The sequence below is a fragment of the Leptodactylus fuscus genome, chromosome 3 (assembly GCF_031893055.1).
Source record: "Leptodactylus fuscus isolate aLepFus1 chromosome 3, aLepFus1.hap2, whole genome shotgun sequence".
In the NCBI taxonomy this organism is placed as follows: domain Eukaryota; kingdom Metazoa; phylum Chordata; class Amphibia; order Anura; family Leptodactylidae; genus Leptodactylus; species Leptodactylus fuscus.
The window spans coordinates 168,984,428-169,005,873 of record NC_134267.1 but is presented as its reverse complement, the minus strand read 5'-3'; the positions used below and the strand labels follow the sequence as shown (position 1 = coordinate 169,005,873).

Here is a 21,446-nt window from a genome sequence, read left to right as displayed (position 1 = left end):
TGCAAAGGACTAAGACACATGAACTGGTGCCTGGGGAATTAAACTCAGTCCATCTGAATGCCGGATTTACCATCCTGTACATTATGCTGGAGAGGGTCTCCTAGCATTATAGTTATTTATGATACTAGGAGTCCCTGACTCTCCTCTACATACTGACCTGTACTGCAATCACTACAGGACAGTATTTAACGCAGAGGCTGGCACTATTAGCATCATAGATATCTAGAATGCTAGATGTAAAACTCCTGGCATAGTATAGAAACTAGTAAATCTGGCTCACACAGACCAAGTCTCACTTCAAGATTAGGTAGTGTGAAACCAGCCCAATATAGATCATTCCTACCTTTCACATTGCAGGATCAAGCTCACAGTTCCTTCTTTCAGATCAAAGATGAGTGGAGTATTCCAATTTTTTGTGCTAGAGTGAAGAGAGAGAAGTGTTAAAATAACTCAGGGTTAAGGCACATTCATATCAAGTTTGTTTTATGTACATTTAGAATATTTTTACATACAAATCAATGTAAAAAAAAGAAAAAAAAGAACCTGGTCAATTTCTTTTTTTTCTTGAAGAACACAAAAAATGTAGTATACGATGAAAAAAAAAATAGACAAATTGATTTTTAGTTTTTTTTATCATTGAGCTCTATATAAACAAATGACCATCCATTTGCATCAGTTTTGTATCTGTTAAACAGATCTGCGAAACATATTTGAAAAAAAATTGATGTGAATGCATCTTTATAGTTGCTGGTGTTGAAATTTTGTTAAACTACTGCACATACATTATTTCTTTCGCTTATATATGGTCACATATAATGCTGTGATTTATAATTTAGTATTTTATCTCACTTTATCTGCATTTGTGACTACCTGTTGCATTAGCCACATTTGTATCACTTTGTATCTCTCAAGGGGAAGGGGAAAGATACATTGTGACTCTCCTGCTTACAAAAGAATAGTTTCTAATGGTGGTTCTGACCACCAAGGAAATGTAATGTAATATGACTTTTTTATTGGGTGTGTTGCCTACAATATGAGATCAGATGAATGACAAGTACATTAAGAGCAGTGATCTTTTTCTTTATTGTGGAAATGCTCGCCTGCCATTGATGGTGACAGCTGGATTTCACATCAGCATACGTACACCAGCAGATGTCTCTCTAAACCGTTACACAGTCCATACCAGTATAAGAAACCTCACTGCTAGATCATATTCTCATCTGCACGTCCTGATACTTTCCAGAAAGAGCCATGAAAATTAGAATTGTTTGGAGTAGGGTACAACGTACTTATAAAGGGTCATAAAAATTATCCGAAGGCCTCTAAATTGAATAAAACTGTATGCATAAAGCGTAGGGGCTTGAAGCATAAAAGTGGTCTGCATTTTAAAAACATGAAGTGATTCTTTTCTTTCCTGCAGCTGCTCACAAATGTGTTATCCCCGACCATTAAGTAGAGGCGTAGATCGTGAACTAATAACAATGGGGTGGAGGCCACCCTTTCACTTTGTAAACTAGGTGACCACACTTAAAACAGAGAGCTAGAAAAACAATTACTTGAAAGGTTTTTCTTGGAACGTGTCCAGATGTTTTGATTCTTCAACTTCTCTTAGACGCAGAACGAATTAGTAGCAACAGTACCACCTGCTTCCTATGACAGCATTTCAACAAAGGATACAAGCCTGGTATAGTGTTGGCTAAAAAGACCTTTGTACCACACATGATTGAAAAGCAATGAATCAAAGGAAATGTTTTACAGACAGACAACTTACTTACCTAAATACATAACACTGGAGCGAGGTGGAAACCACTAAATGTCCATACTTCAAAGATCCTTTAATTACTCGGTCACGAAATTCCAGCAAGTCCACGGCATCATTTATTACATTGCGGACCTGGAAGTATAGGCAATGTGTGAGAGGGTCAGCGATGCAGGAGCCCAAGATTTAAGAGAGTAACACATAGGAGCAAAAATGTCTGAACCTGCTGACTTTGGCAGGACTGGCCGACTAATGCGTATAGCAGTGTTCCAACTGTCCTGTGCAGATGGTGTCAGGGGAAACAAGGATAGAGCATGCTGAATTTCAACATGTCAAATCCATTGTTTTTAAAGTAGTTATGGCCTATTCTAAGCATAGGCCATAAATATTTAAGATCGGTGGTGGGCTGGGGTCATTTTTGGCACCTGTATTATACACAACACAGAGACAGAAGCAGGTCACTACATGCCGTTGGTAGGGGTCAGACTCTGCTACTGTAGCTCAGCTCCCATTGAAGTCAATAGGAACAGAGCTGCAGTACCATCACCCAGCCACTACACAGGCCACAGCTACCCCCACGACTATATATGTATGGCCTATCCCAAGGATAGGCCATAAAATCCATATTTCTGGACAACCCCTTTAAAACAGATAAAAAGCCTCCGGAGGAAACACCTGCATGCTCAGTTGAAAAAAGATCATTACACCACTTTAGACATGGCCCCTCTTTGTCATACTTATATGTCAAGCAGAAAAGGAGATCCCCACATCTATTGAACCATGTAAGGGTTTCCGTTATACTGATCCATCAGAGAACCAGAACTAAAAACAACTGAAATAGCAGGCACCAATGGAGTCTGACAGTAACACTGACTATTATGGGACTGTTTTTAACTGAAACCAATGGATGAAAAAAGTTGGATTTGTCGGACTTTTTCGTCTAATGATTAGGTAAGGATACCTTGATGAAGTCTGCAAACAGACGCAGATGAGAAGGTAGCCTTAGTGGGACTTTAAATGCTGGAAAGTCAAGTCTAATTCAAGGGTCACATTATGACCTCACAATGACCCAGAAGAAAGGGCACGCACACATTTTAGCTAAATAGAGTGCACTGTTCTCCTAATTACATCCTGGAGAATAGATTTGCATATTTTTTACCCAGAATCCCTAGCGGAGCAGGAATGACTTGTAAGTCTCTGTACTGCCTATGTAGGCACACACTTTCCCTGATGTGTAAGATTATCCCCTGACATTTTAGCTAGACATAGGTATAATTCTTAGACATATAATAAAAATGACACAACCTGCATAGCTCGTCTCTTGGTTAAGGTTACTTCAAAATTCTTCCATTCCCAGTGCTGTTCAATGACATGAGCAAAGATAACATGACCATTTCCACAAGCTCCAGCAACCTGGGTTCCATCTATCGACCAAGCAAGGCTGAAGATACTTCCAGTGTTTGGTTTTTCCAAAGCATAGGACCACTGTTTAAAAAAAATATAATAAAAAAATAAATACATTAAAAACATTTTTTTTTATTTTTTATATTCACATCCCCCCCCCCCTTTACAGAACAGATAAATCATGGGGAAAGAACTTTAAAAATGGTACAGTCTGCTCTTGCCTAAGCACACCTGAAGCAGCTGGACATCAGACAACAGATGAGCCAGTGGCAGAGGTCAAGGCTGCTTCAATGAATAAGAATAGGAGATGACACGGCAAATGGTTCAAGTCTGCTAGAGACATTAGCAATATATGCAGGGCTATTAAGATTGATCAGAAGAAAGACGAGGCAAGCTTACCAAATAGAGCTCAGATGCAAAGCTAATTATAACAGCCATTAATCAAAAACTGAAAAGGAACTTTATTCAATAAGTAGGACGACAAAAAAATCCATCTGGTTAAAGACAAAATATGTCTAAATGCAAAAGGCTGGACACATCATTTAGTGCTTTGGGGAAGGAATATTTAATGCGTTTGCCATATATAGTACTGTAATTTCTTTTGCAGTACACGCGAACCCACAAAATATCAAACTCCTGGGAAGCTTGTCAACTTTGGTAATATAAATATAATGAGGGGAGACAAGTGTAACTGAAAGACTTATTGAAATACTGCTAGTCAATATACTTTATTGAGATACAGTACTAGGACAAATCACTGAATGTTCTATACATGCACGCATAATTGTGGCGGATAGCAAGCTGCAAAGCTCAAACCCGTGTACCAAGATGAACTTTGTTTGGAAATTGGGGGAAAAATAAATTAGCATGACTTGGATCAAATCAGAGATTTCTGATTTCATATAAAAAAAACAAAAAACACACAAAAAATATAAATTTGAATTGGATAAAACAGAACATTTCTGGAGGCAATATACGGAAGCCGAAACCAAGTAGTCGCTTGGCATATAATTTCCATGTACAAGTGCACTTTTGTTTTGTTCTTTGAAAGCGGTAAAGCTTGGTATAGCCTCCCATGTGTCTAGTAGCGGATTTCTATCAAATATGGGAGGAATTATAGGAGCTTAGCACTTGGTACATAATAAATTCTGTGGGATAACAGAAGAGTAATAACTACTGAACGATTCCTATTATGTATTCCCACGTGTTTTACATGATTAGAAATATGACTCGCATGTAGGGAATGTTTGGCACAACAGAAGGAAACTTCCTTCTAATCACGCCGACTATTTTCACAACTGTGATCTTTTCCCTTTTTTATGCTTTTTAAGAATGAAAGAACGAGCGGCAGATTATAGGAATATTACAGACGGAATAGAAAACCAAAACCATGAAAATAAAAAAATATACAAAGTGAATAAATATATGAAAACTATATTATTATTCCACTATTCCGACAATCACATCCTGCTATAGCATTTTTTTTTTTATAGAGTCAATTACTAAAAATACATGCGCCAAAAGGTACGTCTAAAGAATCTCAGTATAGGGACGAATCATAGACCAACAAAGCTGGTCTTCCAGCAGGATGTAACAGCAGCATCCAAGATGTCTGAAAGAGGGACATCTATGGCAACCAGAAGCATGGCCATGGCCGCGTCATAAGCATTTACCCATTAGGCCATTACATCTGAAATAAAATATTAAAAAAATAAAACTAAATAAAAAAAAAACTTCAAAAAAACTTCAAAAAAACTTTTTTTTCTCTTTATACAGTTTACTGTAAAAACCAAAACAAGACACATATTTGGTACCATTGCAACTCCTAGGATTTTTTTTTATATTCATATCTCCCTTCAAAAAATTAAATCAATAATCTGTATGGACTCCAAGATAGCACCAATAAAAACTTCAACCTATTGCCCCAAAAAACAATCGTTAATTCAGATATCTACACTGAAAAATAAAAAAATATAATTATGGATCTTTGTTTTCATAAACGTAAAACTCACTTTTTTTCCCCTGGAAAACATTTTTATTGTACAAAAATAATAAAATCTGACTTTATTTAATATCAACACATTTATACTGACCTATAGAATACAATGACTGTTATTGTTGTTGCACTGGTAACAACAACCAAAAAAGGTGAAACTGCATTTAAAAAAAAAAAAAAAAAAAATTCCACTCCTAAAACAAGAATAGCAGCTACCGTATATACTCAAGTATAAGCCGAGGCCCCTAATTTTACCACAAAAAACTAGAAAAACTTATTGACTTGAGTATAAGCCGAGGGGGGGGGGGGGGATGCAGCAGCTACTGGAAATTTTCAAAAACCAAAATGGATGGAGTTTTTGGGGGCAGTAGTTGCTGGGTGCTGGGGAAGGGGAGTAGGTGTTTTGGTTGTCTGTCTGCCCCTTCCCTGAGCTTGAGGACTGGGTTTTTCCCCCCACTTGGAAATCAGCCTGGCCAAATATAGGATATCTGCAGTGCTCCTATTAACCCCTTCCCAACGGAACAGGAGCACTGCAGATACCCTATATTCAGTAGACTGGGCACTTTCGGACACAGGGATACCTAATGTGTATGTGTCTCACAGTAATTCTCTACTTTTATATGTATTAAAGGGGGGGGGTGATTTAGAACTTTTACTCATTTAATTTTTTTATGATATTTATTTAAAGCTTCTTTTTTTATTTTCCATTATTTTATGGGAGATTCTATACATTACTATTGCGGCTGGTCATAGACCCCTCCCCCAAAAAATAATAAATAATTTTTTTTTGCTTGACTCGAGTATAAGCCGAGGGGGCTTTTTCAGCACAAAAACTGTTGTGAAAAACTAGGCTTATACTCGAGTATATACGGTAATCTAAAAATTAAGTGAGCCCAAAAATAGTGCCACATATAAATACAATTCATCCTGCAAAAAACAAGCCTCCAAACTGCTACATTAACCCCTTCCCGCCTAGGGCATTTTTTGATTTTCGTTTTTGACTCCCCTCCTTCCAAACCCCATAACTTTTTTATCTCTCCGCTCTCAGAGCCGTATGAGGTCTTAATGTTTGTGGGACAATTTTTTCTTCATGAGGCTACCATTAATTATTCCGTACAATGTACTGGGAAGCTGGAAAAAATTCAGAATGGGGTGGATTTGAAGAAAAAGTGCATTTATGCGATTTTCTTACAGGTTTCGTTTTTACGGCATTCATTGTGCAGCCAAAATAGTACAGCGGATGTCGGGAAGGGGTTAATGGGAAAAAAAGTGAACAAATTGCATAATTGCTTAATAATTGCACAATGGCTAAGCAATTATGGGGTTAAAATGCATTTTTATAAAATGATATTACAACGTGTGTGGATTGCCGAGTCTTTTCTGTGACATAATTTTGACAGATAAATAATTGTAAACTTTATTAACCTCTGCACAACAGACAGTAAAAGGCATATGAAACTAATTAGCGTCGCAACGCAGATGAAGTGTGGTCTGAAGAAGTGAAGAAGCATAACAAGCTTTCCTAACTGATGCAAACCTCAAATTGACAGAGAAAGCTTTAGATAAAAAAAAAATATTTAACAGAGACAGCTAAATTATTTTGACAGACCACGGTCACATGGAACACGTACAGGTATTTCATCATGGTGCAGTTCTCAAAAGCAAATGAGGCTTCACTTTTATTTTATGAAACACATGATTTATGCACAGTTTAGTTTCTTGGACGTACAGACTGTAAAAGTGTAATGGCTGTATGTTTTCAATGTGGAACATTAGCACTTACATAAGTGGCTATAAGGGAACCCAAATATGAAGCGAAGCATGTATGCAATTAGTTATACACATATGGAAAGTTTGTTAAGAACTATATAACCAGTCAGTAGAGTCCCTGTTCACATCCCCCCACCCCCTTATTCTCTACAAATCCAGAATTCGATCCAGAAGTATCAAAAGGTCAGACTTCTCAGGACTCTTTAAGAATCAAGTTTTGATTCTGGATGAAGAAAAAAAATGAACCAAATTGACACCGTAAAAACAATAAGTAGAAATGATTAAGACCGTGTTCTGTACCCCAGCATATTTCAGGGCGCTAGAATCAAATTTACACCAGTCAGGTACCTGCACAGATATCTAATATAACTCATGCCATGAATTATAGTCAAAAGTCAAGGCATCCCTGCCCAGACCACCGTGGCATCAGCCCACTTTCATAAAAAGTTGCAAGTGGGGTTTTAGAAGGAACAATGTGATAGATCTTTGGATTAAGAAAGAGCTGTGCAGCAAAGATGTGCCCCACGTTGCAGAAACGCAGCTTTTTTTGTTGCAGATTTGCTACGGTTTTTTGAGCCAAAGCCAAGAATGACTACAAATGGAATATGGGAATATGTAGGAAGCTCTTATACTTCTTCCTTCTGCTCAATCCACTCCTGGCTTTGGCTAAAAAATACGCATCAAAATCTGCAACAAAACAAAAAAAAGCTGCATTTCCGCAACGTGGGTACCATAGCCTTAGATAGGTTAGTAAATCCCCCCAATGTCTTGAAATGTAATGGTCTTTAAAAATAATTACTTAGAAACCAAACTGTGACGTGTTAGCAGTTTTGATCAGAGCAAAGTTGGGTACTGTGACTTGTACCATTCACTGGTCTACAGGGAAGGCAGTGGAGTATGTGTTAATGAATAATCTAAAGGTCTAACAATAGTATCTACTGTATACAGATCACTAAAATAATACAACAAGAATTCTGAAACTGTGTTGGGAATAGGGGAGGACACAGTCACCTGGAACGGTATGGGCGCTCTGTGTGGCTTGTTTTCTTATACCTTATGCTTTTATTTGGTCTGTTCTAAAGTTCATATATTTCCTTGTGGCCGATACATGGAAGAGATCAGCATAGACTACTCTGGACACCAGGAACTGAACAACCTTTTTGAAAACCATGAATTAAACATGGCTAGCCATATACCACAAAGCACGAGACCACGAGCAACCATGCTATGAACCAAGTCCGACTCTAAACAAGACTAAGGGGGCATTCACACTACGTAACGCCAGCGTGTATCACAGCCGTACACGCCGGTGTTACAGCAGGGCTGCACACTTCCCATTCATTTCTATGGGAGCCGGCATGCGAGCGCTCCCCATAGAAATGAATGGGCTGCTTCTTTCACTGCGAGCAGTCCCATTGAAGTGAATGGGAAGTGCCGGCGTATACGGCAAGCTCTGCTCATGCCGTGCCGTACACGCTGGCACTTCCCATTCACTTCAATGGGACTGCTCGCAGTGAAAGCAGCAGCCCATTCATTTCTATGGCGAGCGCTCGTATGCCGGCTCCCATAGAAATGAATGGAGCTGCTTTATACACCGCTTATTCTGAACGTGTTTTACGTTCAGAATAAGCTTCAGGAAACATGGTGTGAATGCACCCTAATAACTAAAACGAAAAGTTTTGGTTTAGAATCATACCAAATTCCCTGAGAGCACAAGGGTGTATGCCATGCAAACAAGGTGGTTTATCTATCTTAATCCTCTTAACTCATAAAAGATGTTACTGAACAGAGCTTGGAAAGAAGATTAAAAAAATTGCCACCTGGGAATTTTTTTTACATTCACCTGATCCATGAAGATTCCTATTTCCAACAGGGCTTGTAAAAAGCCCAGGAATTTAACATATTGCTTTTAGCAGTGTTTTAGTGGCCATGTAAATCATAATGTGGCTGGATTCTATTGTAAAGACACATGGACTGCTGCCAATAAAATCAACCAGACAATATAAAAACCTGCTGAAGAAGCTATTTAAGGCATGAACACAAACAAAATACTCCTGGCCGGAGAGCTCTGAGTAACTCAGAATATAATGGATCATCTTGATGTATTTTTGGTTATTAATGATTCTTTGTACATCTGTGACTTACCTCACATTTTAAATAAAGTGTATCCATTGTAGGGATAAAAAGGAGCAGCTGTAACAGCAACGTGGGAGGTGGAAACTGTTATCGGTTATAGTTTTATCACCAATAAAAGGCAGCAAAAATACTAAAATCGGGTGTATTAGCTCAAAATTACCTACATCAGAGTATTATACAATCCAAAGCATGGCAAAGTGGTGATCTAAATACAGTGTATTACCAAGTGTATTTATTGAAGGAATTGAAGACGCAAAGGATAAAAGAAGACTAAGGATCAGTGATCGACTTAGAAGGGGTGTAAAAAAACAAAAACCAACCCCCTTTCCTTGCTATTTTAACCTAAAAACTTTTCACAAATTAAAGGGGCTCTATCATTGGGAAAAGTCATTTTTAGATAAGCACATCCTTGCATAGCCTTTAGAAAGTCTATTCCACACCTACCTTTTGTATGTAAATCACCTCAGTGGTTTTTGAATGAGCCCGTTTTTATTCATATAGTAATCAGCCTCCTGGTGCACCCGGAAGCCTCATCGTGCACCCTCTGCCTATTCTTTCCTATGTATGTATACAGCACAGGCTGATCACTTCCTGCTTCCACACACAGATAGGAGAGAAAAGCAGAAAGCAGTGCTGCTGGGAACTTCCTGTGCTGGCTGGAAGCTAATTAGCATATGAATAAAAATCGGGCTCATTCAAAAACTACTGAGGCAATTTACATACAATAGGTACATGTGGAATAGCCTTTCTAAAGGCTATGCATGTATGTGCTTAGTTAAAAGTGACTTTTCCCAATGATAGAACCCCTTTAAAGGGAACCTATCAGGGGATTAAGTAACGCTTATAAAGGGGAAAATGGGGGAACACAGCCACCCGATTCAGTCCACAAACGAAGTATCTTCCGAAGTGAGAAAAAATCTATATATGAATGACAAAACAGAACACTTGCTTTCCAAGAAAATGGATTAAACGCACGGACCATCCATAATTATTCCTCCAGCTGGGAACGTGTTAACACATCGGCAGTATGCAATAAAAGGTTTGGAGTCCAGCGAATCCTCATTGATAAAATCCTTCTTTTATTAGTTCCAAAAAAACTTTAAAAATATAGCATTGATCACAGACACGATGGTATAACAGTTGGTAGTAAATCAAGTCTCTAGCTGACGCGTTTCAAGCGGAATACTCTTAGTCAGCTATGATAGCTGTACCATCAGGAGATTAATGCCATGCAACCTCACACAGTATAAATACTGTCATGATCCCTTATTATAAAAGAACTATATAGTTACTCAAAAAACACTATGCGTTTCAGAAAAAACATAACATAGTTTAAAAATGAGTTGGGAATTAGAAGCGGACTTATTTTGAGGGCTGCCTGGCTGCGACAGGCCTTTAACTATACACAAATAGACAGAAACCTGTTAATCGGGCATTGGGTAGGTTGGGAGTCACCCAGACAAAGCTTCTTCCTGTTCCCATTTCATTTTAAGCTAGATTTTCTCAGAAACTCCTCATTGTTGTAAAGTAAAACGTACTCACTTGAACAAGGACACCTATCAGGATTCCATGATGCCAGTGTATTCCCTACACAGCAACTACACATGGTGCATAATTTGGATTTTTTTGCAACCATTGTGTCGTGGTCACAGCAAGTCGCTGTGGAGTCTTTTCTTAAAGCTCACAAAACTGACTAAGCAACCTCACAAATATTTAGAGTTGCAAGCATTAACTCCTTCATATCCATAGTTGCTGTAAAATTTCTGCTACTCACCCTTGGCAATAGCGGTCGGTCACATACCCTACTGGTCGAAAGTTTGGAATCACTTAGAAATGTCCTGGTTTTTCCATAATGTTTCAATTCAAGTGTTATTAACTTGAACAGAGGAAAATTTCTAGACATTGCATGTTTATGGGTAATGTACAACATGAAAAAGACACAATTTCAGCAGCTGGCACCCTGTGTTCCAGTGGCTCACTGTGTTAGCTAATCCTAAATTATGTTAAAAGGCTAATCCATCATTAGAAAGGCCTCGTATAATTATGTTAGCAGAGCTGAAAATTGTTCTGCTAAGGAAGCAATAAAAGTGACCCTTTTGGGCTGCTGAATATCTGGATTATTAGCATTTGGGAGCCGGAATCAAAATGGCCAAAAAGAACAAACTTCCTTCTGAAACTCATCAGTCTATCGTTGTCCTGAGGAACGAAGGTTATTGCAATCTTTCAACAGTATGTACTGTAGCATCATAATATAGCACGAAAAGGCTCTAGCAAGGATAGAAAGAGAAATGGGAGGACCAAAGCAAAACGTACAGAAACAGTCTCACAGGTAGTCAGCAAGCAGCTTTATTTAAAGGGGTTTTGTAGGCTAAACTATAGATGGCCTATCCTAAGGACAAGACATCAATGTCAGATGGACAGAATCTCCTACACAGCACCCCCACCGATCAGCTGTTCTCAGCAGCTGATACGCAGAGAATAAAGTAGCTAGCAGACAGCTCTTGGTGTTGTGGCCAAACCATATCCTACAAATCAGTTCCCATTAATCTGAGAGCTGTCTGCTTCCTGCTCCATTCTCTGTGTATCCATAAGATAAAAGAAGAAATCCAGCACGGCCGTATGTGGAAAAATTAAAACTTCTTCTTTATTGACAACTTCACATAAAAGTATAGTTTACGTGCATATTCCAAGACCACTGCGTCAGACTGCCGCTTTTCAGAAGATCCTTCCTTTTTCAAAGTCTTTTAAAAAGGAAGGATCTTCCAAAACACGTGGTCTTGGAATATGCATGTAAACTATACTTTTATGTGAAGTTGTCAATATAGAAGTTTTAATTTTTCCATATACAGCTGTGCTGGATTTCTTCTTTTATCTTATGGAACTATCTTTTGCTCTGAGCCGAGGGAGCTGCATATCCGGGCAGAGCCAAAGTGGACATTAAAGTGGAAAGTCTGAATGGAAAATCCATCTGCAAGTGGGCTGGGTATTTCCTACCCTTTTTTCCCTATATATGCATTCTCTGTGTATCAGCTGCTAAGAATAGCTAATTGATGGGATGTCGGTGTCAGACTCCCACAATTTTGATATTATAGATACATCTTTAGGATAGATTATCCATATCTTTAGTCCGGCAAACCACTTTAATAGTTTTGGCAAAGCTGCAGTATTATCTTCAACTATGAAGCCAAAGGGTTTCAATGAAAACAATTAAAAAGAAAAAAAAAATCAGAAATGTTGGACACAAGATAATTGGAAAAATGCAGCTCGGAAGGAGAAATCTAATAATACAGCATTTTCGTTACATTAAAAAAAATATATAAATAAGTCTTAAAACATATAAAAATAGGTCTGCTCAATGCCATCTGTCAAGCATGGTGGAAGAAATGCAATGGTCTTGATGTGGAAAAGTAACATGGAAAACTATCTTTATAATTGACAAAGTCATGCCATACCATTAGGATATCGTCTGATTGAAATAAAGACGGGCAAAGTTCATACTGGCAAAGTTTTAATTTTTATGTACCAGTCATTTTTATAGCTTAGTCATTGTACTGATTTCAGTTTGTATTAATTTTACAACTTTTATGACAAAAAGATAAAAATCATCCTGGACTTTGTAACATTTTATATTTCATTCCATATTTTTGCACAGTGGTGTATGTGCCCTAATAGTCTATCTAAAATGGGAATTACAAGTGTAAGGGTCCATTCACACGAAGGGAAATGGTGAGGAATTTGGTGTGGAATTTTCCATGTGGAAAAAAAAAAAACCTCCCATTGATTTCAATGGGTTCTGTTAGCTTTTATTTTCCATAGTGGAAAAAAAAGGCTAGCAGAACCCATTGAAATCAATGGGAGGTTTTTTTTTTCCCACGTGGAAAATTACACACCATTTTCCTCTGTGTGAATGGACGCTAACACATACATCTGTGCATTGCAAGGTCAATTGAAAAGAAACCCATTGAAGTCAATGGGAGGCTTTTTTTTCAGCGCTGAAATTCCACACCAAATTCCTCACCACTTTCCTCTGTGTGAATTCACCTATAATGTCATGTGGACGCCTTCAGTTTTCCATATCCCCTTCCATCAACCACTGCTATAACTAATTGCACCTAGGTTGTAGTGGAAATGGATCCTCTTAGCGGCTGCCATGGGGCTCAGCACCTATGTCTCTAGTTACACCCATGAACAGAGGAGCAACACAACACAAAGATGTTCCAGAATTGTTATTTCATAGGGAATACAACAATTTATTAAACCAAACTTGAGGAATGGTGATTGGTCTTCTATAATCTACATGAAATGTAACCATACACGATATATTCAGTGGGTATATCGTCTATGGGCTGGACATTACACCGTCAGAAGCTACTGAGCCCTTTCAACACTACGAATCCCACAACGTTGTTATAGTTTGTGCTCTTCTGTCAGGTTTCGCCCAAGGCCTTTATTTTTGTTTTCTTTAGGCGCACACTAGGAGGGGGGATATGTATGTAATTGAATTAAGTTGTTTAATGAGGGACATATGCAGGTGAAGGGTTAATGACATGAAGGGTTTAGTGATGGATCCTGAGGGAGCAGTTTGCTGAATCAGCTCCATTACATCAGGTACTTTACTAATGTCTGTGTTGACCAGAAACCTTGGTCTGGTTCTCCTCACGTAGTAATCACTGTGGTGGCATGTGACTCATTGCTAGTCAGCCCCCGAGTCCTACACGCATACTGTTCAGCCACTGTTTACACTGGTGTCAGGAGGGGAAAGACAGGCATGAAGCGGGGAGATCTGGAGGCTACCTTTGTAAACTTCTATTGCTGGTGAGGTAGAAATCGTGCAGCTGGCTTGAGTTAAATATCCTTCTGCCTGCTGGCCATGCTGTAGCATATATCACCCAGTATTAAGGTTGCCTTCTTAGTGTTGACACAAAGATTTTACACTTGGTTTTCTAAAGTGCTTTCAGATATTGGCTGTCAATGCTTTAGAGATCGTAAGCAATTGAACATAAAGCAGCAGAAAATCTGCATAAATCAAAGTTTACTGCCATTTATTATTAGTGTGATGGCGCGCACAGTGGTCACAGTTAGGCAATCGCTGGGTGATGAAACCCCCTCCACGGTAGCTCAATAGCTAAATAATGTTGTATATAATACCTATTTTTATCACAGCACTGCAGGTGTGCTCTCTCAGCCGCATGAGAAGGGTGCCGTGCATATAGTCATCCTGAAATGAGTATAAGGCCCCGTTCACACTGAATCCACGTCATAATCCACCTCCTCACAATACTTACTTTTTTCTGTAAGCGGCAACATGCCACTCTCAGAAAAAAGAAGCGAGATTCCCTTTCTTCAGGCGGATTCCGCGGCTGATTCAGCCACAGCGTCTGCCTCGCAGCAGCACCCTCCGGACTAGGTCCATTCATTTTAGCCTACTCCGGACCGGAGTGCCGCAACTGTCAGAAGTCGCAGGAGGCGTATTTTGGTCCTATTCTGACGTGGCTTCCCGCGTCAAAATCAGGACCAAAATACGCCCCCCTTGCCCCATGTGAACTAGGCCTAAAAGACTATAGTTAGCTCTGCCTCACCATTATAAGCAGGGCTGTGAAGTTGGTAGGACAAATCACCAACTCCACCTCTTCTGTTTCTCCACAGCCCAACTTTAACTTCATACTATGGGTTACAAGGAAAAGCACTAAGGCTTCATTCCCACGGAGTAACGCGCCGCTCATTTAGACACATAAACACGTGTTAGAGCGAAGCACTTCAAAACAGATCCCTTTGACTTCAATGTGTGCCGGCTTACGCGCTAACCATTGAAATCAATGGGTTATAAAAGCCTCCCATTGATTTCAATGTGTAGCGCGTGTAAGCCGGCACACATTGAAGTCAATGGGATCTGTTTTGAAGCGCCTCGCTCTGAAACGTGTTTACATGTCTAAATGAGCAGCGCATTACTCTGTGGGAATGGGGCCTAAAGCTCCTCTATTTCATTAAAAAGCTAGTGACTGCGTTCCTAAGGGTATGTTCACACAGAGTTATTTTGCAGGCGAATTTTGATGCGGAATCCACCTCCCATTCAGTTCAATGGGAGTCAGTAGCAGTTTTTTTTCCTGTAGGTGATTAAAAAAGCGACATGACCTATCTTCAGGTGGATTCCGCCTGGAAAAACCCACCGAAGTCAATGGGAGGCAAAGAAAAAAAAAAAAACTAGCGTTTTTTTGACACTTTTTCCCCCCCAAAAAATTGCATAAAATACCTCTATCGTTTTTTTGTTTTTTTTTCAAGAGCAGTTTCCAGGTTCATACAGTGTTCTGGAACAAAAAAACGCTGAAAAAAAAGCACAACAATAAATGCATCAAAAAACGCATCGCCAAAAAAAAAAAAAAAGACAAAAAATTTTCCTAATTCCTGAAGCAGATTTTTTCAGCTTGCAAAAAACTGTGTGAACATACCCTTAAAGTAAAAATGCAAAAAACCCCCCAAAAAACTGCAGATCTAAATTAAATAATATTAATAAGTGTATTTGAAGTCAATGGGAGTCTTATTTTTACACGTGTATTTTTTACAAATGTATTTTGCCAAAATACACGCGTGTTTACTCCGTGTGAACAGGCCCTAAGACTCCCATTGATTTCAATGACATTTTTTACACGTGTAGAAAACGCGCCAAAAAATACACGTGTAAAAAATGTCGTTGAAGTCAATGGGAGTCTTAGGGCCTGTTCCCACGAAGTAACACGGCGCTCAATCTGACAAGTAAACATGAATCAGAGTGAGCGCTTCAAAACAGAATCCCATTGACTTCAATGGGTGTCGTCTTACGCGCGCTACACATTGAAATCAATAGGAAGCTTTTTAACCCATTGATTTCAATGTGTACCGCGCGTAAGACGGCACACATTGAAGTCAATGTGATTCTGTTTTGAAGGGCTCACTCTGACTCGTGTTTACATGTCAGATTGAGCATTGCGTTACTTCGTGGGAACGGGCCCTTATTTTTAGACATGTATTGTTTACAGGTGTATTTTGCCAAAATGAGCGCGCGTTTACTCTGTGTGAATGGACCCTCTACAACCCAGTTTATTAGGGTATATTCACACCACTTCCTTTGTCATGCTGAAGAAATATCGCCTGCTCAATCAACTCAATTTCAGCAGCTTTTCATGTGGTTTCTAATTTAAGCATATTTTTTGGCATGCCTTTTGGACATACAGCCTCTTGCTGGCTTCAATGGGATCTTCTGCATTTTTTCTGACTTAGGATATGCCCCTGCAAGAAGAAAAAGCCAGACCAAAAGATTTCAGGTATTTCTAGGATAATTCTGTGGTGGAAAAACACTCAAAATCAACACAAAAAAGCTGTGCAAACATGCCTAACATCCTGATACTACTTGTGGCAAGCAGTAAACCACCACAAGAAATCTCTCTGACCAGTGGAAATGCGTGCCGTTGGTTGGAATATTGATCTGTCATGTATACAAAAAAACTTGTCAATTATCAGCCAACATATAATTTCACATGAAATGGAGGAATCCCCATGTGGGGAACTAGAATTACTATGGCAATGTAAATCCACACATTTGTGTAATAAGTTCTGAAACCTACATCATGTCAACCCAAAGTAAAAATGATGAAGATTTAAGATAAGAAAATAATAAAGAAAGTGGTTATGTAGAAAAATCAGAAACAGCTGCTTGCAAAGAAAGGCTGGTAAATCACTTTCTATGTATAGAGGAGACAGTGTACAATAAAAATAAAATGAAAAATCCACTGCAAGTAAATAGTGCAGTACATATAGTAGGTAGAAAACAGTGCAGTATATGTGCTCTATATACAGAGCAGTACTGTATAGAACAAGGCAATATAAGTGATAAAGGTAGAGAACAGGGCAATATACCGTATATACTCGCGTGTAAGCCGAGTTTTCAGCACAGTTTTTGTGCTGAAAAAGCCTGCCTCGGCTTATACTCGAGTCAAGCGGCAAGACCCCTGTGGCCAGTCGCTGGAACAGCGCTGCTGTCGATAGGTGAGTGGTGAAGCAGCACCGTCTTCCGGACCACCACAAGATGTTTCCAAAGCGTCTTCTCTGCCTTAGAAACATCTTGAGGCAGCCCATAAGGAGCGCTGCTCCAGTGACCACCCGCAGTCAGCAGTGGGCCTCCGCCCCCCCCCCCCCCACTGCTACATCACACACCGTCAGACGTCTTACTGTGTCTCAGCGCAGGCCGCATCATCACGTCGCCTACGCTGAGACGCAGCATACTGCTGGGTGAAGAGGAGGCGGCAGCAGGAACAGAGCAAGGTTGGTAAGTAAAAGAACTTTTTGTTTGTCTGTTTGTTTTAGAATAGGCCGCTACCTGCTGGAGTATTCCCAGCAGGTAGCGGCCTATTTACCTACCTCGCCGGGCCTACTATAGGCCGCGGAGGCCGGCAGTGAGCAGGCCCAAGCCATGGCCGCGATCCCACTGCCGCTATTATTATAATCGGGGGTCCTTTCAGACCCCCCTCCCCTCCCCCAAGTATAATAATCGGAGCCCAAGGGGAGGTGAGAGAAAATAATAAACAGTGTTACTCACCTCTCCAGGATCCAATGTCAATCCATGAAGGTTTTGGGCCTGTTTGGTAATTTCCCAGACGTCACGTGGTCTGGGATATTATCATATAGGCCCAAAGCCTGTGCTAGCAGTATCATATAGCCCCGAAGCCTGTGCTAGTAGTAATAGCTTGTTACTGCTAGCACAGGCTTTGGGCCTGTATGGAAACAGGCTGTTACTGCTAGCACAGGCTTTGGGCCTGTATGGTACTGCTAGCACAGGCTTTGGGCCTATATGGTAATATCCAAGACCACGTGACGTCTGGGACATTATCATACAGGCCCAAAGCCTGCTAGGATTAACATGTGCACAAACAGAATGTTATGCATTTTCCCCTCTCGGCTTATACTCGAGTCAATAAGTTTTCCCAGTTTTTTTTGTGGTAAAATTAGGGGCCTAGGCTTATATTCGGGTCAACTTATACTCGAGTATATACGGTAGATAACAGATGCAGAGAGGAGTTCAGTACATATAAAACATATAGCGAGCAGACCAGTATATGTAATAGAGAGTAGTACACTACATATATGTACAGGTAAATAGTAGTATAATACATATGGCAGATGTAGAGAGCAGTGGAGGACATGTAATAGAGGTAGAGAGCAGTACAGCACAACTAGTAGAGGTGGAGAGCAGTGCAGGACACATAATAAAGTAGAAAGCAGTACAGCACACCTAGAAGAGGTAAAGAGCAGTACACTACATGTAATAGAGGTAGAGAGCAGTGCAGGAGATATAATAAAGGTAGAAAATAATACAGCACACCTAGTAGAGGTAGAGAGCAGTGCAGGACATGTAATAAAGGTAGAGAGCAGTACAGCGCACCTAATAGAAGTAGAGAGCAGTGCAGGGCATGTAATAAAGGTAGAGAGAAGTACAGCACACCTAGTAGAGGTAGAGAGCAGTACAGGACATGTAATAGAGGTAGAGAGCAGTACAGCAGACCTAGTACAGGTAGAGAGCAGTGCCGGACATGTAATTGAGGTAGAGAGCAGTACAGTGCACCTAGTAGAGGTAGAGAGCAGTACAGTGCACCTAGTAGAGTTAGAGAGCAGTGCAGGACATTTAATAAAGGTAGAGAGCAGTGCAGGACATGTAATAAAGGTAGAGAACAGTACAGGACATGTAGTAAAGGTACAGAGCAGTGCAGGAGATATAATAAAGGTAGAGAATAGTACATCACACCTGGTAGATGTAGAGAGCAGTGCAGGACATGTAAAAGAGGTAGAGAGCAGTACAGCGCACCTAGTAGAGGTAGAGCGCAGCACACTACATGTAATAGAGGTAGAAAGCAATACAGTACATGTAAGTACAGGTAGAGAATAGTACAATATATATGGCAGATGCAGAAAGCAGCAGGGGAAAGGTAGAAACATACACTAAAAGTAGAGAGCTATGCAGGACATGTAATAGAGGTGGAGAGCAATACAGTACATGCAAGCACCAGGACATGAGTGCGTGGTAGTGTGTGTTATAGCGGTTCCACCACTATCAATGAGTATTGGTGACTGAATGCTAAATCAAACACGTCACAATTTTCAATACTATGAGAAAGCAAAGTACAAGAACTAGGTTACTAGGGCAAATGAAGAAAGAGCAGATAATATAGCTAACAACAGGGTTACATAGCCCAAAATGTTCTAGAAAAAAAAAAAAATTTGAGACTGCGCAATATTACTGTGATCTGTACAGAGCCATAGAATCAATAGTATACATTAAAACTAGCAAATACTATCTGCCACTGCACACACTATGTGTAAGTTCATTTTGCTCCCATTGAGTAAATGTGCATATAAATAAGCTTATCATCAACTGTAGATACAGTTACATCCCCAGATTAATCAAGAGGTGCACAGGCTGCGAGGGTCAGGACCCCAAGTGTGGTCCCCTGGTTATTGCATATGGAATAGTTTCGATTGCAGCAGCCACGATGGGAATTGGTCAGGGAACAATTACACAATGACACATGAAGTAACAGAACAATAGAACAGGGGTGCAGAGTCCCATCTTAAAAAGCTTGAGGACCACTGGCCTGTAAAGATAAGACCTACATTAAAAATACAGGTGTCAAATAGAAGCTGCTTAAACAAATTAGTGTAATAAAGAAGGAATAATCGAACAATAAAGCTGAAAAACGGAATTGCCAGGAGCTTCCCCTGTCAGCAGACAGAGGCTGTTTAATGACAGCCTGTGTCTGTAACACCACAGGATACAGGCTGCTGTTTAGTGCTGTAGAAAATGCAGACTAATAAAGTTGTCCTGCTTTACTATGAGCTCCAAGCTCTTAAAGTGACCCTCCTACCTGCTTACAAAAGAAAAAAAACAAAAAACACCTTTCTCCTTCTGGCGCCCTATTTGTCACAGGATGGGCACCGGAAGCAGCTCCATACAAATGATCGGTCCGGTCCAATCCTGTACTCCTTGCTTTCTCCCAGTTGTGCACTGAACTCAGAGGAGTACATCTCAGCTTTAGTGCGCTCAAAAAATACCTGCAGCGCTTGCGTAGTGATACCAGAGTCTACGACCTCAGCTTCACTGAAGAACTGGGAGCACCAGAGAAGAGTCTGAAAAGACTCCTCATCCCTAGGGAGGTATAAAGGTTTATTTTTTTCTTCAAGGGATCCTATCATTTAAACTAAATTTTTTCTAACTATCACGTAAGAATAGCCTTAGGAAAAGCTATTCTCCTACCTTTAGATGTCTTCTCCGCGCCGCTGTTCGGTTAAAATCAAGTTTTTCGCCGGTATGCAAATGAGTTCTCTCGCAGCACTGGGGGCGTCCTCAATGCTGCGAGAGAACTCTCCAGCGCCGCCTCCATCTTCTTCAGGAACGGGGTATTTACTATACTTTGTAAGAGGCCTTTTTCTTGTGGTCGGCGGGCATGTGCAGTCAGCATTGCTCTAGAAGTTTGAAGCGAGAACCGGAAGAAGACGTGAAGAGAGGCCATTCCTGAAGAAGATGGAGGTGGTGCTGGAGAGTTCTCTTGCAACATTGGGAATGCCCCCAGTGCTGTGAGACAACTCAATTGCATACCGACGAAAACTGGGATTTATATTGAGCGGCGGAACGGAGAAGACATCTAAAGGTAGGAGAAGAATAGTCTTTCTTAAGGCTATTCTTAAGGCTATTCCTACATGTTAGTCACAAGAAATTGAGTTTTAATGATAGGATCCCTTTAAAGAATATTAAGCCTAAGAATAAATGTTAAAAAGAAAATAAGAAATAAAGCTGTCCTTGCTGGTTGCCAGTCTGCAAAACTTTCTAAAATTCTGATAATAAAGACTTATTATACCATGTACGCCAGTTTTCTGGGTTAAAAGGCATGTAAAAGTCACACACTTTTCTATAAATCAAGTTTTTGCACAGAAATTTGTTGATTTTTTCACTTTTGCACCACCCTGAAAGGGGGCATGACGTGTGGCACTGCAGGAGATACAAAGAATTTTTTTTTTTACATAGCTCTTGATTTTAGCTGTAATATAAGACAAACAGGGCCAAGGAAAAGCAGGAGGTGAAGGAAGCAAGTGCAAGGATATTTTTTTATTTTATTGCACATTTCCTGTATTTGGCGTATCTTTAATTGCTGTTGAGAGCAATTTAGTATTTAGCATTTTTGGACTTGATCCATTCTATGTGAAACATGGCAATTATTTGGCTAATACAGTATTACATAATATGTTGGGATAGGTTTATTCATGCTTCCATATTAACAGTAGTGACTGCCCTACATTTATGAATTTTATTTGGTATTCAATGCAGATCTTTCCTTCTACGTTATCTTGTCTGGCAGTAAG

General features: G+C 39.9%; 1 protein-coding gene across 1 annotated transcript in view; it reads right to left on the bottom strand.

The window, feature by feature from the left end:
• The window catches only part of IFT80 (intraflagellar transport 80), an 88,093-nt gene that overhangs the window by 36,792 nt on the left and 29,855 nt on the right, over nucleotides 1–21,446 (bottom strand). Inside the window, exons 7-9 of the mRNA XM_075268730.1 lie at nucleotides 3,065–3,244; nucleotides 1,776–1,894; nucleotides 344–418 (exon numbers count right to left, since the gene is read on the bottom strand). Of these exons, the coding sequence (XP_075124831.1) occupies nucleotides 344–418; nucleotides 1,776–1,894; nucleotides 3,065–3,244 (374 nt within the window). The remainder of the gene's footprint in view (nucleotides 1–343; nucleotides 419–1,775; nucleotides 1,895–3,064; nucleotides 3,245–21,446) is intronic.